Genomic DNA, 20,518 nt, shown 5'->3' with positions numbered 1-20,518 from the left:
TTTTTAATTTTTTTTGAACACTTTGGCTTGTTTGCGCGGACATGCCAGAGTAGCTTAAAGTAATTCAAAACAAACACTTTGAACAACATTTCTCCGATTCTCTTCGAGCCAAGTAAGTAGACATGTGGCAGCAGTTATTGAAACTCATAACAGCCTCCATTCCCACGAGCGCGGAGACAAAACTACACATGTGGGATTTTCGGAGTATTGCTAATTCAAAGGGCACACTTTCTATTTTTGCCTCTCGTGTTCTGTAGAGCTCAGTGTTCACTCGCTGAATTCATTAGATATTGAGTGGGTTGGTCTTGTTGTTTCGTTGCTTGTTTTGCGAGTTGACGAAATTCCTCATTATAAAAACCTATAAAAACTCCGATGAAGTTACTAACCCGGCTGCGAAGCGTCGCAGTGAATCTGACGGGCAGACGTGAATTATATTATAGGGACAACCGCGACATCTACAGGACACTTTTGGAAATGCAGCACGATAATAATAACAACGACCGTTATGATAACGCTAATAGTGTCCTTATAATAGTAGTAATAATCTTTAAATTGATTTTTAAAATTAAGATTAATAATTCGTTCGTTTTTGCATTTTATGGATAGTGAATTTCCTCTCTATCGTGCTGTATATGTTATTAGTGAGGGATTATTATTAAACGTAGTTTACCGATTGTACGTTTGCTTTTTTTTGGCAGGGTTTACTAAATTTGAATGAATTAAAATGAAAAAAAATGAAAAAAGAAATATATCTATGAAAAAAAATATTAAATGTGATTTAGTAATTACCGTAATTTCAATCGTTTTGTTTTGTGTAAGAACAGATTCTTGACCACATTTCTACAAATTTCTCAAGAAACTCATTATGTTTTTTTAACCCGGGAATTAATAGGCTGAATGCCTTAAAATTCTGTTATTTCATAGAGGAATATAAATTAAATGATATAGGTCCCCACATGTGTTTATGAAAATGTTTGAAAATTAACTATGGTTTTAATGTGGTAAAAAAGTATTAACCTTTTTTATTATTATTATTATTATTATTATTATTATTATTATTATTATTATTATTATTATTATTATTAATCTATTTATTATTGGTTACCATATGTATAAACACATACCATGGTTAACCTTTTGTAAGTTTTCTGGATATATTTGTAGTGAAACAATGGTTATTATTTATTTATTTATTTTTATATTTTATTATGTTCTTTTATTTCATATTCTTTATTTTCTTAGTCTTGTTTCACAATGTTTATATCTTGTCTGGCTAACACATTTTCAGTAGCAAATTATGTTTGTTAATTTTCTATTTAGCAAAATTGCTCTTTAAAAAGATTATTTGGGATGTACCATTCAGATTTATTAATGTAGTAAGTAATACTATGCATTTATTATTATTATTTTTTAATTCAAACAACAATAACATACAACATGTTATTAAGAAACAAATGGAAACGAAATAAAAAATAAAGAAAAATGACAACAAACAAAAGTTACCGGGAGGAGGAAATTATTTAAATTCAAAACAAAAACACAATACATATATACTCATATGTGTATTTATAAAATCAAACAAACTATGCTAGCAATTCCAACTTAGCCAAAGGATTCCGCCACTGGCCCACAATGCCCCGTACGCTTTGACTGCGTCACCGGAAGTGTGCGCAGTGGACTTCCTTTCTCTTCTCCGAGCGTGCTTAGCGGCAGCCGTGGGGTTTATTAAAGGTTTACTAACGAATTAAACACCATCTAGAGGAATAAACATTCATCATGTCTACTTACCCGGTGGACGAAGAAGAGGTAAGTGCGCGTGACGGGACAGCGCGCGTGAGAGATTAAAGCGTGTAACGTGCGTTGAAGTTAATCAGTGGAGCATCACGATAAGACTTCATTCCTTCCTTTTGTTAATTTTAAAAGTCAACCCGCATGTTAATGTTAAAATAACATGTCAGACTTGTTAAAATATTAAAATATTGTTTTTGTTTGCAGTATGACCCTTATAACTACCCCAGTGATTATGACTATCACACCGGTAAGTAACGATATTGTTTATCAGTTGTATGAATATTTTATATTAAGGGGTTTTAATAATAAGCCTTTTGTAATACCAATAAATCTTCTAAATAGTTTGCATAGCCTCTAGACGGTTAAGTGAGTAGATGTGTACAATTATGTGTATTTTAAATTTTTTTTTGTTAGGCGACCCTAAAGCTGATCTGGCCTATGAACGTCAGTATGAGCACCAGCAGACGTATCACGTGATCCCCGAGGTCATCAAGAACTTCCTGCAGTATTTTCACAAAACCATCTCGGACCTGATCGACCAGAAGGTTTACGAGCTGCAGGCCAACCGCGTGTCCAGCGAGAGCATCGAGCAGAAGATCTACGAGATCCAGGATGTGTACGAGAACAGGTGCGCAGCCACGCAGTCATAAACCTGGCTCGGATGTCTGGAAATGCTGATTTATCTTTTATCTCGTTTTAGCTGGAACAAGCTGACCGATCGCTTCTTTAAGACTTCTCCGTGGCCGGAGGCAGAAGCCATCGCTTCCCTGGTCGGTAACGGTGAGTGATTTAAAATTTAGAAGTTAAATAAACTTTTAATAGATTGCAAATTTTCTTTGCTGACATGGGTATGTTGTTTTGTCTGTTACAGATGCGGTTTTTCTGATCCTCTACAAGGAGCTGTATTACAGGCACATCTACGCCAAAGTCAGCGTGAGTGTTTCTGCTCGTGTCTCATTGTTAATATGGTTTTAGCTCTTAAGTCTCAGCTCTTGTCTGATGTGAAGCACTCTCAATATTGAGCTTTTTTTCCCTTGTATGCAGGGAGGTCCAACTCTTGACCAGAGGTTTGAGTCCTACTACAATTACTGCAACCTCTTCAACTACATTCTCAGTGAGTGCTAACTGATTATTTGCTTGTGATGGAATTCAATTTGGACAATATTTTTTTTGCTGTATACACCATTTGAGCCATTTGAGTAAAATCATAATTTATCTCATTTGGGCAACATTTTACAAATGGATGATTTTAATTAAGAACCCCTGCTATATATATATATATATATATATATATATATATATATATATATATATATATATATATATATATATATATATATATACATTTTTATTATTTTTATTATTATTTAATTTTTTTATTAATTATTATTATTATTTTTTTGAGCAAGGATGTTAAATCGTAATCAGTAGTTACTGTAAATGCATTTGGTATGTTACATGCTGCTCTTTTGAAGTTTTCTATTCATTGCAGAATCCTTAAAAAATTGTATCACAAAAATATTAAGCAGCACAACTGTTTGAACATTGATGATATTTTTTGAGCAGCAAATCAGCAGGATTTCTGAAGGATCATTTGACACTGAACACTGGAGTAATGATGCTGATATTAATAACAATGAAGACAATTCTGCTTTTAATCAAAGAATAAACTACTGTTTTATAATTCATTATAGTAGAAACGTTATTTTTAGTTGTATTAAGATTTCACTGTATTGCTTTATTTTAGATGAAGTAAATGCGGCTTTGCTCATAAACTTTTCAAAATCATGAAAGGAAAAATTGAAAATGTTTGTGTTTTATGTAATCTTATAAAAGGCTTTTATTTATGCTTGGATCAAGTAGTCTATTTAATGAATGGCAGTGACGTTTAATGTGTTTAATGTCAGATGCTGATGGACCAGCACCTCTGGAGCTTCCTAACCAGTGGTTATGGGACATAATTGATGAGTTCATTTACCAGGTAAGTTCACTGTGTGGTCACTTAAGTCCAATGAAAATTTCCCCGTAAGTGTATATGACTCTCTTCTTTCTTCGGGGGGAGTAAAATATGGGGTAACTTTCAATTTTGTGTGAACGTGCTGAATGCTCTCTCTGTTCTTCAGTTCCAGTCGTTCAGCCAGTATCGTTGTAAGACGGCCAAGAAGTCAGAGGAGGAGATCGAGTTCCTGAGGAACAATCCCAAGATCTGGAACGTTCACAGTGTGCTGAATGTCCTTCACTCTCTGGTGGACAAGAGCAACATCAACCGTCAGCTGGAGGTGTACACTAGCGGAGGTGAAAGACGCCTCCACCAGCTCTCGTGTCGGTCTTCTTTATCTGATTCCGGTGTCTGTGTGACGCTGGTGTTTGTGTCTCAGGTGACCCCGAGTCTGTGGCTGGAGAATACGGCCGTCACTCTCTCTATAAGATGTTGGGATATTTCAGTCTGGTGGGTTTGCTGAGGCTTCATTCTCTGCTGGGCGACTACTATCAGGCCATCAAAGTCCTGGAGAACATTGAGCTTAACAAGAAGGTATGAAATATCACTTTGTTGTCAAATCAAACGAATGACTGTATCCCCTGTTACAACACCGTTACTGATGTTACAGGCGTTTCTTTAATTTACTAATGGCTCGGTTCATCTTAATGGATGCACAGTGTAATATACCTGTATTTTATTGTACCATAAACCGAGTGAGTGCTAATTGTCTGAAGACACAAAAGAGAGATGGGTTTGTGTGGCAGCGCGGTTCATCCATTTAAATCTGGTTCTTTGTGTTTTTCAGAGCATGTATTCACGCGTGCCCGAGTGTCAGATCACCACTTATTATTACGTGGGTTTTGCGTATCTAATGATGAGACGTTATCAGGACGCCATCCGTGTGTTCGCCAACATCCTGCTGTACATCCAGAGGACCAGAAACATGTTCCAGAGGACAACCTACAAATATGAGATGGTCAGTGCTTTTTCTCGTATTCTGCATTGTTGTATGCTGCTTTAAAAAAAAGGGTTTTTTTATATTTGTTGTAAAATGCTCAAGTATTGCTGTATATAAGATGATGCTAATTATATGCAAAAAAAAATCAAATATCAAATCCTGAAGAAGGTGCTTTTAAAAGTGTTTGATTTTGTTGTACTTTCTATTCTGTACCGTCGTTGCGATGCTTAATCTGAATGGTGTATTGTTTGATGCTCAGATTAATAAACAGAACGAGCAGATGCACGGGCTGCTGGCCATCGCTCTCACTATGTACCCCATGCGCATCGACGAGAGCATCCACACACAGCTGCGCGAGAAATACGGAGACAAGATGCTCCGCATGCAGAAAGGGTGAGAACACACACATCGTGCTTGATTATGCTGGGATTACAAAGTTATGTATATACATGCACTACATTGCAAAACTATTGCGGATTTAATATTATTGCAATTGAAATTCTTTTTCCATTTCAATGTGCAATGAAATAAGATGAATTTTCAGGGTTCTTTGATAAATAGAAAGTTCAAAAGAACACCATTTTAAATTAATTACTTGTTATAAATGTATTTTACCCAGAAATAATTGGATACATTCTTACTTTTAAATTTTGATGTATAAAAAAAAAAAAAGTACTGTCCTCAAAAGTTTTGATCAAAGTATGTCATATAGCATATATATATATATATATATATATATATATATATATATATATATATATATATATATATATATATATATATATATATATATATATATATATATATATATATCCCTGTATAATCTATATAGTCAATAATAAAAAAAAAAAGTCTATATAATAAATAGTCTAAAATAAAGAGAAGTTTTTTGTATTCTGTTTCAGAGATCTTCAGGTGTTTGAGGAGTTGTTCAGCTTTGCCTGCCCCAAGTTTTTGTCACCTGTCGTTCCAAACTATGATAACGTTCATCCCAATTATCACAAAGAACCATTCCAGCAGCAGCTGAAGGTGTTTGCAGAGGAGGTGCAGCAGCAGGCGCAGCTCTCCACCATCCGCAGGTAAACAGCAGCGCTTCAACAAGTCTATATGATGTGTCATGAGCAGCCATTCTCTCATTTCTAGGCTTTGCCATTGGATATTAATGATATATCTATGAAAAGACTTATTATAATATTTTGGCACTACCTTTTTTATTTGACCTTTTGGATTCCTGTTTTGCTATCTTAGTATTTAAAACTTTATTTATTTTAAGTTAACAGAAGGTTAAAGAAATGCCTTTTGACATCTATTTTTAATTCAATTGGCCATCTCTCTCAGTTTCTTGAAGCTCTACACCACCATGCCTGTGGCCAAGCTGGCTGGATTCCTGGACATGTCCGAGCAGGAGTTTCGCATCCAGCTGCTGGTTTTCAAACACAAGATGAAGAACCTGGTGTGGACCAGTGGCATCTCTGCTCTGGACGGAGAGTTTCAGTCCGCCTCTGAGGTTGACTTCTACATCGATAAGGTGTGTGTGTGTCGAGTTTCTTTAAACATTTTCATTTCAGAGAATAAACACAGAGCTACTATATTAGCGATAGTTGTCTTTATTTAGAAAATTTAGTAGACTCTAAAAGTGGATTTAATGGTCTTCCACCAGGATATGATCCACATTGCAGACACCAAGGTTGCCCGTCGCTATGGAGATTTCTTTATACGACAGATCCACAAGTTTGAGGAGGTAAGGACTCGTGAACGATTTGTAAACGTTTATGTAAATCTACATCGTCACGTTTTGATTGTGCCTCTTTTGTCTTCTGTAGCTTAACCGGACACTGAAGAAAATGCCTCTGACCGGTGCCTCCTCGAGTTCGAGCAACGCCACATCCCGTGCCACATAATGCAGATCTCAACGGGAAGAACTAATCCAACCCTGATTTCACCTGACTGTGATATCCACCAATCACAGGCTAACTCGGACTTCTCAACCAATCAGGAACCACCTCAGATGCTCTGTTACCTAATCGGATGCCATTTCTGAACTATAATGTAAGCCCTTTCAGTTCGTTTCACTGACTTGTTCTGAAGACAAGAACATGTGAAAGTGAAAGTACTTTTCTAAGTCAATAAAGTTTGATGTGGCTGAACCTATAGTTTGGAGTCATCCCTGAGTTTACATCTTATATACAGTTTGGCCTGAAAACTATTCTTTTATTTATTATTTACAAACATTTCAATGCCACTAGGTGGCACAAGAATCTAGCAAGAGTATTAAAAACAATACAAAACTTTTTTTTTTTTTTTTTATCCATTTATTTTGGACCGCTTTGGGCTCAACATATTCCAACAGAAAAATACCTTCCACTTTGATGGCAATTTTTTCTTATGGTTGTCGGGATTTTTAATAGTCTTAACTTTTCCTGTTAGATTTTAGTACACTATTCTGTAAGTAAAAGGAGTTTTGAGATACTCCGTTTTCTGTGTCAGTGCTGAGTGTTCGCATGTTATATATCATGGGCCAGGTTACTCTTTAATATCCTGCTGCTGGGCTTCAATACATGGAGGAATGTCGTCCTCATGATGACTGCTGCTTTGGTCAATATTTCATCTTCAGGACCTTAAGGCAAAACCGTTGCATATTTTCTTTATTCAAACAGGATCCACAAAGATTTTTCCATCTACAGCCTCAACGCTGGTGATCAGACAATAATGAGAGGGAAAAAAAAAAACTTACAAAAAAGGATATAAAAATAATGCCATAAACACACCATTCAAATAATCTGGTATAAAACGTTGAAAAATAAATACAATTAAATACAACCATTTATACTCAACTCTGTTTGGTAGGACAGCATTTTTCTTTTCCAAAAATATCTTTTGTAATCTTTATTTTTCTATATCAAAAAAGTAAAGGAAAATAAAGACATGGTATTTCCTCCCTCTTAGGTGGCAGTGTTCTGTCAATGAACCATAATCGCTTGACTTTTATATTTTAACGTCGACTTTTCCCATGTTTAAGGTAAAATTGAATTATGGCATGGCATGAACCTTTCACGCAGTCTTTTCACTGCCGTTTTTTATGCAAACACATGACACATACGTTTGTCCCTCCGTTTGAGCAAAAATGAAATGTTTTTTTTTTAGTTGTCCAGACAAACCTCTGGCGTCAGTAAGTTCAGTGGAAACAGTGTTTGGTCTGCTGACTGGCTTTCTTCATTGGTCCACGGAACAGCTTTTTGTCCATTTTCTTGAACGCAGTCTTCCACTTTTTTTCAAATAGTTCACAATTTTCAAAGATAAGCAGTTCAAGTCATTTTTGTAAAGACACGGGCACAGAGCAGCTTGTTGTACAGTCTATGTTCTTGTGGTCGTTTCTTTATATCAAACGGGCTTTTCACACGTACATGTTAACCCATGGTTCATAAATAAATTCAGGACTTTTATTTTTTACATTATTAATAAGTTACCCTGGGTTGTCTTGTTCAGCGATCACACATTGAAACATTTTTAAGCCAGCGACCTGCGTTTACAAACATGGAAATGTGGCCATCTTTGCCTTAAAGGTGTAGTGTCGCATATTTTTAACTAAGTATCGGCATACCACTCAAAATTATTTGGATACAACGTAATTATTTAGCTCTATCAATTATTTACAATTTGCACTATTCATATTCTGGTAAAACTTTGACAATTTTTCTGAAAAAATAACTTTAAAGTCCCCTTTCACACAGTAATATCAGTAAATTGCTGTAAAATTAATGAACAACTTTACCAGTATAGGCAACAATTCAGTCTTTATACTGATAAAGCACCATGCACACATCAGGCACAAATCACTTTTTATGGTTTTCAACTTCTCGCTAAACTGTTGGAACAAATTTACCGGTATGTTTGAAAAAGTCCTGTTCACAGGTGATCTACTAATAGTGATTTACCAGTAATTTTCAGTAATATCTGTACATGTGAAAGGGGCTTTAGTTTGAATATTTTATTTTATTTGAAATAACCGCACACAAAATAGTCCACTGAGCTTCTTGTGCACATCTTGAGTTCCCATTGAAAACAAATAGGCAGGAGTGGCATGCACTCCGTCTCTTGCACAGTTTGTAAAACTACATGCCTAACACGCTAAGCTACAAGCACCACTACACAATGAAGTTCGGTTTCGGTACCAGATGTGAGAATATTAACCAAAGTACTGCATTATGGAACTATCTGGAAAATACTGAAACACCACCAAAATTTAGAAGTACGGGTAGTGGAATAATACTAAAAGGCAGCCATTTGTAAGTTGAATTGGGTGAAAAGACACAGCAACATGAGCTCTACCAATGGCATGCGTTTAAGGGCGGGGATATTCATTTGTCAACCAATGGCAGGCAAGGGAACTGTCTGGGACCCCTGCATAAAAAATGTAAAACTTTGCGATTGTGCTTTGTGAATTTAAACACTATAGAAAAACAATATCCATACAAAAATAATAAAATAATACTGTTTCTTAATCTCTCCTACCATCGTTCATCATTTCTACACATTGACTGTTCTACTAAACATATTGTAAATAGATACTTCCTGCATTCATTTACGACTGGTTGTCTATTGTTAAATCCATCAACGTTTACTAGCGCTGCCCTGTTTCACACCATATATCCATGGCACTGCAATAAACAGTGCTAACTCCGTTCTAGCTTCAGAACCCAGAGCTAAACCCTTGTTCAACTTCCAAGTGTGAAATAATGTTTAACCCAGGGTTAATCGCGGTGTGAAAAGCCCCAGAGATATACTCTCATAAGCAGTTCAAAGAGTCTGTTATAAACGCATCACCATGTTATTCCCACTGAAATGTGAAAAAGTAACTAAATAAAAACTAGTGTCCGTATTCGGCCTTCCACTGGTCTGAGAGTGCATTCATTGCCCATTGTGTAGTCTTACGTGTGCGGTTAAAGTCTCCCTAGCCCTAACAAGATGAGTTGCCCTTGATTTGGGCGTTCCAGGCCCACACACACACACACATCTACACACCCTCCTCACACCTGGCCCTTACAAACCTGAACTCTTCTCAACATCACAGGAAAGAGTTTCCGTTGAAATCAAAGAGCCAGGAGTGGCATGCACGTCGTAGTTTTCTCAGACCAGCGAGGCCTCGGCTAGTCATAATTCCGTGATCTCTAACGGACTCTCAGACAGAGTGTCGCTGCCCTTGTTTCTGTGCAAAGGTGTGGATTTTGCAGATTCTGTTCGGGCGTTGCGTTCGGCATACAGTCCGCCGTCTGCGTGCAAGGCTTCAAGGGAGCGAGCCAGTGCCCGCTGGTCATCTTCAGGCAGGCTGTTGAGGTCAGAGGTCAACAGCGTGCCTGTGCTGCCATGAACCGCATGCACCCCATCAGGACCCCTGAGCTCGATTGGGAGTTTGTGCTTGAAGCGAAGGGTTCCTCGACCTCCGACGCCAACACGCTCGTCGTCATCTTCATCTAGGTCGCTTTGGATCAGCTGAGAGAGGAGAATGGATGGACGGAAGAAATGATGCATGATTGAATGGGAGTGATGCAATGATGGAGTGATGAATGCATAGGTGGATGGTTGGTTGGATGGATGGATGAATTGGTGGATGCATGAATAAATGGACAGACGATTGGTTGGGCGGATGGATGAAGGTTGTTTGGTTGGGAGGTTGAATGGATGATGGTTTGAATAAATTTATGGATTGATGGATGGATACAAGGAATGTAGAATACAATGATAAATAGATAAAAACGGAAAGAGTCACAAATGCATGTATGGGGGATGGTATTATGGACATATGCAAACACAGATTGTTGCATGGAATTATGAATTGGTAGACAGATGCAATTATGGATGTAGAGTGGGATGAAATTATGCAAAGATGCAATTTTAGTTATGAACATTTTTGAAGGGTTTAATATATTTATGGATTGGTAGATAGATGCATTCAAATGTTAGCATTGAATTATGGATTGGTAGATTAATAGGTGGATGGATGATGGGTTAATAAACGGAATGATGGATGAGTGAATGGATGAATTCAGTGATGATGAATAGGTGCATAGTGAGATGGAATTATTAATGGATACAATTATAGATCGACAAACAGAATTGTCGATCAGCATTGATGAATGCATGCATGATGTTGGATGGAAGGAAGGATGGATGATTGATATTATGGAGTTAACAAAAGATACATGGAATTGGTAGATGGATGGATGAAAAACAATGCAAGAAAGAAGGAGAAAAATAAACATTAACGACACAAAAACGTACAATTTGACAGCGGTTTTAGAGGAAACACTAAAAAGAGAGAGCAGCAAACACATCTGTGAAGCAGTGAAGAGCAGTGAGCAGGCTGTGATACAGCCTGGGAAACATCAGCAGGGTCACATGACTCTGGACAGCAAGAGAACCCAGGGTTTCTACTGAGAGGACAGGGTGGAGACGTAGTCAGCCAGCGGTGAAGAAGAGGGGTGTAGAGGAATAGCAAACACAGCAACCTGTTACATCGCCCACCTCTGTGACTGATGACTGGTCACCATGGCTTGTTGATTTGGTTACCAGGCGAGCGGCAAACAGCTTTTTGAGTCTCAGGTAGTCATCCAGAACCACCTTGAGCAGCGAGCCCTGATTGGATGGCAGCATTGGTCATGTGGTGTCATGAACTGAATCAGTTAGCACGATTCTGATATTTCACCTCATTAAGAACACAGTCTCACTCCACATTATATTGGGTCCCAAATATATTAAAGTTTAAGTCTTGAGACAAAATAACATGATAAATGTTGCCTTGGTCTCTATGATGATCCCATCTTCTATTTGTGACCCTGGACCATAAAACCAGACATAAGAATACTGAAGTCCTTAGCGATGCATAATACTAATAAAAAAAAACTGTTGATATATTTACATTAAGAAATGCAAAAAATATCTTCATGGAACATGATCTTTATTTAACAATGATTCTCTGCATAAAAAAAATAAATAAATAAAAATTTGACCTATACAATGTACTGTTGGCTATTGCTATAAATATCTTCTGTGACTGGTTTTGTGGTCCAGGGTCAAATGTGTGCTATCAAAGATTTTGTAGTAAATGTTCTAACCTTGATGGGCCCCTCTCTCATGATTTGTCCTAGTTTGGCAATGTTGTCATACTCCTGAATAGCAGCTCGTAGATATCTGTCATCTTCTGGTTTAGAGGCCTGAGGCTCACGTCCAAATGTGCCCTATGTAAGACAAGACGTTTATTTAGTACCCTATAAAGTGAAGATGACACTTGATTATTACCTCACAAAGGCCAGAGAAGACCAAGAGAAGGTCTAGGTTCTTGTGATGACAATATGACATGATTCTGACAGTATTTTCATTGTTATTACATGTGTGCGAGCGGGGCTGTTCCAGAGGTCGGCAATGTCACTTAAGTCTTCAGGTAGGTCATCCTCATGTTCGGCCTGTGCTGCTAACTCTAGATTCCTGCAGAAAGGATCTAGCCACACTGGATTTGCTCTGTAAGCACATAAAGAGAAAGAGATGCATTATAATGCAATCAATTAAACCTAGCAATAATAATTAATATTGTATTTTTAACATACCTCAAATATTAGGAGTACGCTAAGTTTTGACACACCTGTGATTATTTTAGCAGACTGGAGTTGTGTTAACATATCAACAGCACCATTGTATTGCTCACTCACCCTTCAAACGAGTATTTGTTTGTGTTGGGCATATCCAGAATATCCATCAACCCCTGATTTCCTGTACACAGAGAGAGAGAAAACCAAACATTATTTTTACCTTGATAACAAACACAAAGCCATGTTTGTTAAACTCTGAGGATTAGTCTGCACTTCCTCCAAACAGAGGGATAGGGCATTCTCAGCCACTTACCTGTGGAGCCAGCAACAATTGCCTTCAGCTTCCTTTTGTGCCTGTTGAAAACAAGAAACAAAAAACGCAGAACCTCAAATACCTGGTTATGCATTGGACAGGAAGTGAACATGACAAGTGATAGAACAAACTTCTAATAAATCTAATAAATAATAATAAAATCTAATAAAAAAAAGAATGTGTTTAATGAGAATGCTTACACTGTACGGTAATACCAGTTCATAAGGATAAACAACATGGCAGCAAGGAACAGTAAAACTGCCAAGATGATAATGGCCATCTGAAAGAGATAAGCAGACATTCATGCTAATGTATAATGTATTCTAAATACAGCAAAAGCATTGTATACAAACACACACACACACACACACCTGTAAGGTGGTGAGGTCGTCAGGTGCACGAGCGGTCACAGCAGGCTGAACATCTAGAATGTTGTAGTTTCTAAACAGATTCCTCAACTGCTCCTTGTTCTCATCGATCATCTGAATCACCCTGAAAACCAATTCAGTAAATCAATCAATCATCCTCAAACGATCAAAGCAGCAGTGGATGAGACTACTGCATTAAACAAATGCATTAATCAATATAAAAAATAAAGCAAGCTGTATAGTTCAAGAAATGCACATTTGATATGTATCGGTCGTGTCTGGTATAGAAGCCTTACCTCTCCACATCTAGAATACGGTTGGTCTGCTTGTTGACCACATGAATCAGAACATCGGTTTGAGCGAAGTTCACTCTTCCCTTTTTATCCACGTGAAACTATGGGTGAAAAAAATATGATCCGCATGGTCAGGACCGGATATAATTTCTCATGATAGTAATAATGACAGCACAAACACTTGTGTACCTGTACGTCATCCGTGTTGACTATAGCTCCTGTGATGTTTGAGAGCAGGTTTATAAACTCCTCTTGAAACAGTCGGACACGCTCTGGTATCTCATTAATGACGATTTTCACCCGTTGGTCGTCTCTGAGAATGTAAATGCCCACCAGAGTCACGTCACTGTGTCCTGCCAGATCTCTCGCCAGAACCTCCACCACAAAATAACCGGGATCGTAAGCTGTAAACAGGTCAAACGTCCGGATGATACCATCAGTCTCACCTGTGAATTAAAAAAAAGAAAAAGAAGAGTCAGTAAAACAATAGCAGCAACTGACACTTCAGCAAGTGTAAAGCACACAGACCGATGATGAAGATGTTGCCCATGTCTTCAGAGTCATTGGAATGCAGTTTGATGTAGCGGATGGACAGAATGTGATAAAGAACTAGACTGTTGTTGCCAATGTCATTATCGATCGCTTGAACCCGGATCAGATCTGAACCCACTTTAGCATCTGCAGCCACACCTGACAGAAAAAGAGAGACATGCAAGCTTATGTTATGTTCACTCACTTAAACAGGGATATACCGTAGAGGCTGTCACAGGGGTCGAACTAAAATTAAATAAATAAAAACAATTAAAATATTGAAAAGGACTATTTAGGCTTTATGCAGTAAACATTATGACCACAGTGCATGTCCAAAACACCATCATGTCACCATGCTACCAACCCCCCATTTGTTACATGCATGCACTTTTTTTTTTTTTACCATGTTTTTTTTTTTTTTCCACATTTTTCAGATTATTATATTATAACGAGCTTATAGAAGTTCATTTGAAGAAATATGTTACACTACCAGGCGCTATCTGTTTTTAGGCAACTTTTTCTCTCTACTTCCCTACATTTTTAAATAGGAGTCTGTACTCTTTTGTCCACTACATTTGTAATGGCACCTAGCTTTTTGCGATAATACTAACTACAAGGTGCTAAGTACTGTATCTTGCTACTCACCTAAACTTGTCAACTACTTTACAAGTATTTATGAATTACAGGTATTTTTTATATGATATAAGGATGTGACCGCAGCCGACAATGATGCAAATTCAGGGCAAAAAGTGTATTACCCTACTATAATTTTCACTTGTCTACAAAACAAGACAAAAAAAAGTTAGAAATGCATGTTTGCAGTGAAATTGTTTTGGAATTGGCGACTTTTAAATTGTGGAGCAACTTTCATGGTGTCTGTACTTTTACTCAAGTATGGTTTTCAGGTACTCTTTACAAGATAAACTTTGAAAGTGGTTTCAAAAGACCACAAATCGGTTACCTGCGGTGTACTCCATCTTTGTGAATCTTGGAGACTGGTCGTTGATGTCCTCAAGGAAGATTCTTACTTCCTGTAGTGTAGGGTCACGACTGGGGTCAAGCACTTGGGCCCTCTGTGACCTTTGACTTCTCGGTGGAGACCAGCTTCGGTTACTGGAAGCTTTAACGATGATAGAATATACTGGGATTTCTTCCCGATCCAGATCTTTTTTGACCCGCAGAACTCCGGCCACACTCAGACCAAAGTTTCCCTCAGTGTCGCCTCCTAGAAAAGAGCATGCAGCAATGCATGTCTCCAATGGCCATGGATGAAATACTACCAATGTTCTGGTAAGTTTACAAGATAAAATGCAAAGTTTCTCAGAAATCTTAATTTCACCATCTTCTGCTGATGCAACAAAATTGCGCAACCCTAGTAGTACATTTGTAACTGCAGGCGGATATGTTCTATGAAGAAACTGTCCTGACCTAAAATCAAAGATTCTTGGTTCTGACCTTTATATCCTGTATATTCTTAAATGAATATGATCAGCAAAAGATTACTTGTCAGATACATTTTAATTCAGTAAAATCAAAAGACCCAAAGACCCTTAGTTACTGTTGCCATGAGCGACAAACAATGCCGCTCTGCAGCTGAACAGAGCCAAACACTGGACAAGCATGGTATATTGATGTAGGGGGGGTAATTTTTGTTTTTAATGTTGTGTACCCACCTGCAATGAAATAGTAGACGATAGCATTAGAGCCCTCGTCTGCATCCACTGCACCAGTCACATTCCCCACAACAGTCCCAGGAGGCGAGTGCTCGGGTACCGACAGAGACTGATAGGGCAAACTTCCTCTCTGAAGTAGACGCAACACACAGAATTCAAGACTTAAGCAATGATGGGAAAAATGTTCAACTCTCATTGTAAAAGTCCATTTAAAGCCTACTGCATTATGTTTGTCATGCAAATTATGTTGTGTATTGTTGTGTAAGTTTATAACGATCCAAATTTTGCTGAAAAACCTGTTTACTACATGCCTTCTGTCATTTGATTAATTGTTTTCACTTTTTTTTTTTTTAATTCCTGAAAACATCTATATATATATACGTGTCCTCTTATGCAAGAACAACTTTAATAATGCTAGTAATATTCAAGACAAACATTTATTACACTACGGCATCGTAGGGTTACTTATTTATCATATATACATTAAATGTTTCATTAAATAATTTTTATTATTTCATAGTCCGGTTTAAAGGATTACTATTAAACTGGCCAACTGGCCTATAGTCTGTACTTAAAAATAGAGTGATATCTGATATTCAAAAAATAAATGATCAAAACATTACCGGAGGTTTAAGAAAAACGGGTTCATTGTCATCGATGTCGGACAGAGCCACCTGCAGCGGCTGCATGGTCTCATATGGGACGGGCTGCCCGAGGTCATACGCCACCACAACCAGCTGCACACCAATATAGAGATTAAAATTTTATTGCATTATTTTTAAAGGTTTTCTGTTGTCTTTTATTTTGAAATGTGTCCGATTAGAAAGACACACTCACACTGTACAGGGCCTGTTTCTCTCTGTCTAGTTTAACTGCAGTGGTGATCACTCCATTCACTGCATCAATATGGAAGTTCTCCCAGTCCCTATTTCCTGCTCCAGTCTGCAAGAAGCTGTACCGGACTTCTCCGTTCACCCCCTCATCCTCGTCTGTGGCAAACACTTCATACACCACCAGCCCAGGAGGCTGTTCCTGTAACAACACACACAAGACATGACCGAATGCTAACTCACACATGATGTCTGAACAAAAAAACAGGTCACCAAATTTGACAGATCTCCATGTGACAGATTTGGGTTAAAGTATTGAGCAGTACTGAACAAAGCAATGAACATTTGAAGAGTTGCAAAAACAGATTATTACAATTATACAACAATTATTAACAGTTCCCAACAATCTTTCTGAAATGAAAAACTTTTTTCATTGTGCATTTCAATTAATCTCAATCAAGCTGCAGATGGGTTATTTTGACTAGGTTATAAATAAGCTAACCAACACAAAAAAAACAAATTACAACATGATAATAAAGCATATAAACTATTCATTTGATTTCAGTAAGGATTACAAGCAGGGAATCTATATTTTTTGTTCCATTCTGACTCTAATCAGTTTGATAGGTTTTAAAGACTTGTCCTGCAAGAGGAACTTACAAAGTTTTCTCAAAGTCCTCAAAATACTATCTGCTATGACACTATGGTTAACATCTCTAACATCAGAGTCACTGGCGCAGGTTTCATCACTTGGGCACCAGAATAAAGGGCTTCACAATGATCACAAAGATCTGCAACACGATCTTTTCACTTTGACTGTCAGACGTACACAGGAGGCTTGACCACAAAAGCACTACTGCATGTTTCAGCATGCAACTACACGGCTACATGAAATGGATATACCTATGAAGTTCCTGCGATGTGAGAAAGACAATGAGAAAGACAAAAGAAGGGATAATTGAGAATACATCAAAGCGGCTGAGTCGTAATTTGTGGGATGAATGAGAAAGTTTGCATTCACTCAACATCACGTTCAAACAAAGGAAATATGATTTAGTAATAGCAACGAGCGATCGGCTTTTCACTGCTACACACCTCTAGTATGTGCATGATAGTGCCATTGGCAGGCCGCACAAAGATCGGCCTGTTATCATTGACATCTATGACGGTGATCTGAAGACTGGCGGTTCCCCAGAGAGGCGTTTTGCCATGATCGGTCGCCACCACAGTCAGATTAAACCTCTCAAAACTCTGAAGTAACCTCAGAGAGCGAATCAGCCCAGTGTCAGGATCCAGAGAGAATGCATCTGTGATAGAGAGGAAGAGACATCAGTAACATCAAATTATTAAGCCATACTGGAGTGCTTTTATCAAATTGCACATGGAAAGTAAATAGAGAATGTCTCTTTCAATTAAATTCCTGATTTTGAATCAAGGTAGCAAACATGATGGTGAATGGCAAGTTAAAATAAAATGATGCAAGTTCAAAGTTATGTTATGTGTGTGTGTGCGCGTGTAATTTACAATAAAAAAGTAACAGAAATCAAATGAAATTAAAATTCTTTAATTGTAAATTTGCACCCCATGTATCTATATTTCTGTATATATGTGTGTGTGTGTGATTTACCGGCTCCAGGGCCCTGTAGACTATAGGTAAGTAATGCATTCTGCCCCTCATCGAGGTCAATGGCCTTCATTGTGATCACTGAAGTACCAACCGGCTCATTCTCAAACACACTAGTGGTGAAAACTCTGTCTGAGAAGCGTGGACGGAAATCATTTACATCCATCACTGTTAACTGCACCTGATAGATAGAGAGAGAGCGAGATGGAGCTTAAGGATCTGATACAGAGGTTTTAATGTGGAGTAAAAGCTGTTTTGGTTGTTTTTTCAAAGCATTTGAGGTCAGCTCATGTAAAGCTGTTCACATGAAACTGAAACTCTCTGTGCAAAAAATGCAAACAAATTACACAAGGGAGTCAGATATCTGTACGCTGGGTTGAGAATACAGCAAGCAAAAAAATTGCAATTAAAACATAATGATTATGCAGATCCTGAAACGGTTACTGGTCGTTTGGACTCACCAAAGCTGATTTATAATGGCATTTCCCTCACATTTGGAGCTTTAAGTAAGACATTATTATGCAAAATGCGTGTATTGAAAATTGCATCAGTTGTCAATCATGGTATTTAAAATTTCTGCTTGTTTTGCTTCTATACTTCCCATTTCCTCATAACAACAGAGTGTGAACAGAGGAAGTGCAAACTCTTGTGAAACCTCATTTGCACAGCTGATGCTCTCTTCACATCCTTCTTAAACAGGAACTGGAAGTGAAGGAGACTCCGCCTTTACTGCGTCACAATCTCTTGCTCAAATCATTTTATCCATGTTTGGGTTTTTTCTTGTGGTCAATAGGGCTTCACGCTTTTCAGAAAAGGATGTTTGAACATTTATTTCACATTGAGATAAAATGATGACACAAGTTCATCTTTTTATGTCTGAAACAAGCCAGATCTAAACATTTTTATTTGGCCTCTAAAAAGAGCAACATATGGTGCTTCCAAGTTCCTACTTTTGAGTTTAGATTAATTATGAAGTGAGGTGGATCGTTTGATTAGATATTATCCATGCATTGCATGTACCTGGACAGAGTTTTCCCTGCGGTTGTTGGGGCTGCCTCCAGGGTTGTCCCTGGCGTAAGCTGTGAGTGTGTAACGATCCTTTGTCTCTCTGTCCAGGGCAGACAGGATGTAAATGTCACCCTGATAACATAAGACATTGAAAATGAATATAAGTGATATTATAAATGCCATCTTTTACTGTCTTTACTCTACCGTTTTGTTTTCACACCAAAAACACTTACCGTGGTGGGTGTGATGCCGAACTTGCCCTCTCCATCCACAAGCCCGTATTCAATGACAGCGAACAGGCCAGAGTCTGCATCTGTTGCTCTCACACTTACAATAATAGTGCCAAGTGCAACATCCTCAAAAATTGATTTCTGCAAAAACAATGTTCTTTTCAATGTGCTGCTCTGTGTATTACATCTGTCTGTTTTATAATAAAAAAATATGGACTCCCAAACATACACAAAATCTTCTGTTTAAAAGTTTCTTACTGTATGTGTAAAAAAAAAAAAAAAAAAAAAATTAAATTGTATATATATATATATATATATATATATATATATATATATATATATATATATATATATATATATATATATATACACACACACACACACACACACACACACACAAAAAGAAAAAATAAGCAGCACAACACTGATATGATTTTCTTAATAGGGGAAATAAAACTTATGCTGCTTGTTTTTTCTTTTTTTGTGGAAACTGTCAAAAGCTTATAGCAACATCGAAAATATTTAAAATACCATTTAAATCTTGTAATTTTACATTTTTGACACTATTTTCCAATTCGATACTGTTAAGTGCTTTGACACAATATGTATTGTTAAAGGAGCAATATAAATAAAGGTGACTTGACTTTAAATAAGCAAAAACTTTGATCACATTGAATGAGCTTCACATCTCTATTATCCTCTACCAAAATTAAAATACTTTCTGAACTAAGCAGCAAAGAAAAATATTGCGCAGTACCCTGTTTATCTGGTTACTGATTTACCTGATATAAAGGTTGTTGAAAGACTGGATTGTTGTCGTTGACATCAACAATCTGCAGATAGACAGGAAGTTCAGTGAAGCGGGGAGGCGTGCCGTGATCCTGAGCACGCACTGTGAAGTTTAACCACTGCACTTGTTCATAATCCACCGTCCGATTGGCCACAATTTTACCTATGGATAGTGATTTGAAAAAACATGCACCATGCAAATTAGAGATTAGAGAATTAAATCACCCATTTTTCAAGTTTGAGTTTCTTAGGGTTTCTTAAAGTTTAAGTGTGTAACCTGTAGACGGGTCTTCAAGTCTTATGTAGTCTCCACGAGGCAGGTGTAGAAGCTGATAGATGATCTGACCGTTGGGTCCTTTATCAGGATCCACAGCCGTCACAGACAGCAGCGTGGTACCAGGCACGGCACCTTCCAGAATCCTCTCGGAGAAGTTCGCTACCCCGAAAGGACGAAAACGAGGAGCGTTGTCATTCACATCCAGCACGTTGATGGTCAATTTGGCTGTGGAGAGAAATAACATTAAAATAATTGATTTTCCGGAAAGT

The 20,518-nt window shown here is 37.6% G+C and overlaps 2 protein-coding genes across 3 annotated transcripts in view; one reads left to right on the top strand and one right to left on the bottom strand.

Annotated features, from left to right (window-relative positions):
* The first annotated feature begins 1,649 nt into the window (after nt 1–1,649).
* Nucleotides 1,650–6,881, top strand: LOC122356703 (eukaryotic translation initiation factor 3, subunit 6 interacting protein). Its single transcript, XM_043255702.1, has 15 exons — nt 1,650–1,806; nt 1,996–2,038; nt 2,206–2,419; nt 2,492–2,571; nt 2,663–2,724; nt 2,836–2,905; nt 3,699–3,772; nt 3,915–4,086; nt 4,170–4,324; nt 4,578–4,748; nt 4,990–5,123; nt 5,636–5,809; nt 6,069–6,258; nt 6,391–6,471; nt 6,554–6,881. Exons 1-15 carry the CDS (start codon nt 1,777–1,779, stop codon nt 6,629–6,631), a joined length of 1,728 nt encoding a protein of 575 aa, XP_043111637.1. The 5' UTR covers nt 1,650–1,776; the 3' UTR covers nt 6,632–6,881.
* A 138-nt stretch (nt 6,882–7,019) lies between these two features.
* The window catches only part of cdh23 (cadherin-related 23), a 206,589-nt gene continuing 193,090 nt past the window's right edge, over nt 7,020–20,518 (bottom strand). The window contains exons 49-69 of one of the 2 annotated variants that reach the window (XM_043255698.1): nt 20,250–20,474; nt 19,966–20,135; nt 19,187–19,324; nt 18,966–19,085; nt 17,949–18,126; nt 17,417–17,628; nt 16,329–16,523; nt 16,115–16,228; nt 15,492–15,621; nt 14,780–15,043; nt 13,816–13,977; nt 13,477–13,733; nt 13,291–13,388; nt 12,998–13,118; nt 12,827–12,906; nt 12,627–12,667; nt 12,434–12,494; nt 12,116–12,245; nt 11,843–11,965; nt 11,253–11,363; nt 7,020–10,220 (exon numbers count right to left, since the gene is read on the bottom strand). In XM_043255698.1, coding sequence (XP_043111633.1) covers nt 9,882–10,220; nt 11,253–11,363; nt 11,843–11,965; nt 12,116–12,245; nt 12,434–12,494; nt 12,627–12,667; nt 12,827–12,906; nt 12,998–13,118; nt 13,291–13,388; nt 13,477–13,733; nt 13,816–13,977; nt 14,780–15,043; nt 15,492–15,621; nt 16,115–16,228; nt 16,329–16,523; nt 17,417–17,628; nt 17,949–18,126; nt 18,966–19,085; nt 19,187–19,324; nt 19,966–20,135; nt 20,250–20,474 — 3,269 coding nt within the window. In that variant the 3' untranslated portion in view covers nt 7,020–9,881. The remainder of the gene's footprint in view (nt 10,221–11,252; nt 11,364–11,842; nt 11,966–12,115; nt 12,246–12,433; nt 12,495–12,626; nt 12,668–12,826; nt 12,907–12,997; nt 13,119–13,290; nt 13,389–13,476; nt 13,734–13,815; nt 13,978–14,779; nt 15,044–15,491; nt 15,622–16,114; nt 16,229–16,328; nt 16,524–17,416; nt 17,629–17,948; nt 18,127–18,965; nt 19,086–19,186; nt 19,325–19,965; nt 20,136–20,249; nt 20,475–20,518) is intronic. The other variant, XM_043255699.1, reaches the window with a different exon arrangement.

Source organism: Puntigrus tetrazona, chromosome 13, assembly GCF_018831695.1.
Source record: "Puntigrus tetrazona isolate hp1 chromosome 13, ASM1883169v1, whole genome shotgun sequence".
NCBI lineage: Eukaryota > Metazoa > Chordata > Actinopteri > Cypriniformes > Cyprinidae > Puntigrus > Puntigrus tetrazona.
The sequence above is the reverse complement of the archived record's forward strand: the minus strand, read 5'-3'. Positions and strand labels throughout refer to the sequence as shown.